The 2,652-nt window shown below is 41.3% G+C and overlaps 1 protein-coding gene across 1 annotated transcript; it reads right to left on the bottom strand.

Moving 5' to 3' along the window:
* Positions 1–1,440: 1,440 nt before the first annotated feature.
* Positions 1,441–1,917, bottom strand: LOC145661730 (protein GVQW3-like). Its single transcript, XM_081727065.1, has one exon. The coding sequence runs from the start codon at positions 1,915–1,917 to the stop codon at positions 1,441–1,443; it is 477 nt and encodes a 158-aa protein (XP_081583191.1).
* Between the last annotated feature and the right edge of the window lie 735 nt (positions 1,918–2,652).

The following is a 2,652-nucleotide window of genomic DNA, read 5'->3' on the forward strand; positions in this document are numbered from 1 at the left end:
ATTGACACTAGTTTTCATTAAAAGTTTTGCAGTTGACCTGATCCTAAGTGCGAAATTCATCCATGTTAAAAATTTGAATGAAATCGGTTCAGTTGTTCCAAAGTTATCAACTTTTACTAGCATATATTTAGCCGCTTCGCTGGGTGAAATGAAAATTTAAATGCACAACTCGTTTTTAATGCTATCGATTTTAACGACATCGGAAAAATCACTGATCATCTCGGCAACCCCGAAAATCATAAATTCGACATTAATATTAACCATTTTGGATCATTTTATTATCTCCCCCTCTCCCAAGTTACGGGGCTGAATTTGGTTTTAAACGGGATCGGAAGTTTCACTCTTCATCTCGCGATCATAAAAACTACACTAATATCGGGAAATGTTTATATATCTTCCCCTCCTCCTCTCCCATGTTCCGTGGCACGGCATCGGATGTGTCACCGGTGATCTCAGCGACCGCAGAAACTATGGATTCGACACTAATATCGGTTACTTTATCACATTTTATGTATTTCCCTTTCCCCTTTTCCAAGATGCACGGCTGAATTTGAATTTAAACAGCATCAGAAATGTCGCTGTTCATCTCGGCGATCCCACAAACTATAGATTCAACAGTAATATCGTTCATTTTCGAAAAATATATCCCCCTCCTCCATGCTGTGGCCCATGTCATCGGAAGTGTCACCGTTCATCTGAGCGACACCAAAAATGTGGATTCAGCAGTAATATCGGTCATTTTCGGACATTCTTAAATCTCTTCCCCTCCTCTCCTAAGTTAAAAGTTTCAATTTGAATTTAAAGGGGATCGAAAGTATCAGTGCTCATCTAAGCGACTCAGAAAACTATAAATTCGACACTGACAGTGGACATTTTAGATCATTATATATATATATATATATATATATATATATATATATACAAGAGTGAATCAAAAATAAGATGAATTGTCGATGAAGCTTTACTGTGTTTGAAGTATGGTATCACACTATTATTCGAAGAAGGAACCGTAGTTGTCTAAACATTTATTCCAACGTGGCACCAAATCATCCATGCCCTGTTCAAAGAAATGTGGTTCCATATTTCCTAACCAGGTACGTGTAGCCTGTTGTGCCTCTGTCAGTGTCTGGAGATGTTGCTTCAGGGGGCCGAACAAATGGTAATCCGACGGGGCTAAATCAGGGCTATACGGAGGGTGATCGAGAATTTCCCACTTGAACCCGCGGAGGCGTGTACGGGACCCTTCGGCTGTATGTGGACGTGTGTTACCATGCAGTAACAACACGCCCTCTCAGAGTGCCCCCGCCGTTTCTGCCGTATGCTTGCTTTCAGCTTTTCCAGGGTTTGGCAGTAGGTGTCTGCATTAATGGTCGTACCCTTTTCCAGAAATTCAACATGAATAACAACGAGACGGTCCCAAAAGACAGTAGCCATTGTTTTCTAGGCAGATACTATTGTCTTGCATTTCTTGGCCTGTGGTGACGATGGATGTTTCCATGTCATGCTCTGACGTTTGGATTTAGGTGTCCATAGAGGTATCGCAGTTTCATCGCCCGTTATGATGCGATGAAGGAATGAATTTCCTTCGTCGGCATAATGTGTGAGGTGGCTCAGGGAAATGCCAATTCGCTGATTTTTGTGTTCGTTACTCAGAAGCTTATGTACCCAGCGCGCACACACATTTGTGAAGCCCAGTTGGTCATGGACGATACCGCTTACGGAACGATAAGAGATATTCAATTCATTGGCAATGTCCTGCAACTGCACTCTTCTGTCTTCACGAATCATGGCATCGACGGCAGCCACATTCGTGTCGGTGATGGACGTTGATGGTCTGCTACTTCTGCCATCATCTGTGACAGTACTCCTACCACCTGCAAGTGCGTTACACCACACGTACACTTGTTTCAGCGACATAACACTATCTCTGTAGACCTGCACCAATTCTCGATGAATATCACGTGGTTTTGTTCCCTTGGCTCAAAAAAAAAAAAAAAAAAAAAAACACGCACTTCCTCCTTGGTGTAATGTTCCAGTCGTTGCGCCATCTTTAAGTTGCTCTCAGCACCAGACGGGTGGACATAGAATGTTGTACAAGTCGTCACACTTCTATTACTAGATTGCCTGTAACATGGAAAAGAATTAATTAGCTACACACAATACTATGGATTTGACAGGCAATTTCACCTTACTTTTTGATTTATCCTTGTATATATATATATATATATATCTCCCGCTCCTTCAACTGGTGGGGCTGGGCTGATTTTGGATTAGTAAACTGGATCGGAAATGTCACTGTTCATCTAAATGATTGCGAAAAGTATGCATTAGACTCTATTATTGATCATTTTCGATCATTATTGTATATAGCGCCCCGTCCCCTTCAAACGTTCTGCAGCACACGGCATCAGAATTGTCACTGTTAATCTCAGCTAATCCTAAAACTATGTATTCGACAATAGTATTTGTCATTTCCGATCATTTTTAACGTTTGTTCCCCTCCCTTACGTTGTACCCTCTCCCTCCTCAAGTGCCAGGGCTGAACTTGGATTGGAACAACATAAGAAGTTCACGTTTCTCTCATCGACACCAAGAACTATTGATTCAACATTAATATCGGTCATTTTTGATCATTTTAAAATTTAGTTAGAA

This window comes from Thermobia domestica, chromosome 10, assembly GCF_964235325.1.
Source record: "Thermobia domestica chromosome 10, izTheDome1.hap1.1, whole genome shotgun sequence".
NCBI lineage: Eukaryota > Metazoa > Arthropoda > Insecta > Zygentoma > Lepismatidae > Thermobia > Thermobia domestica.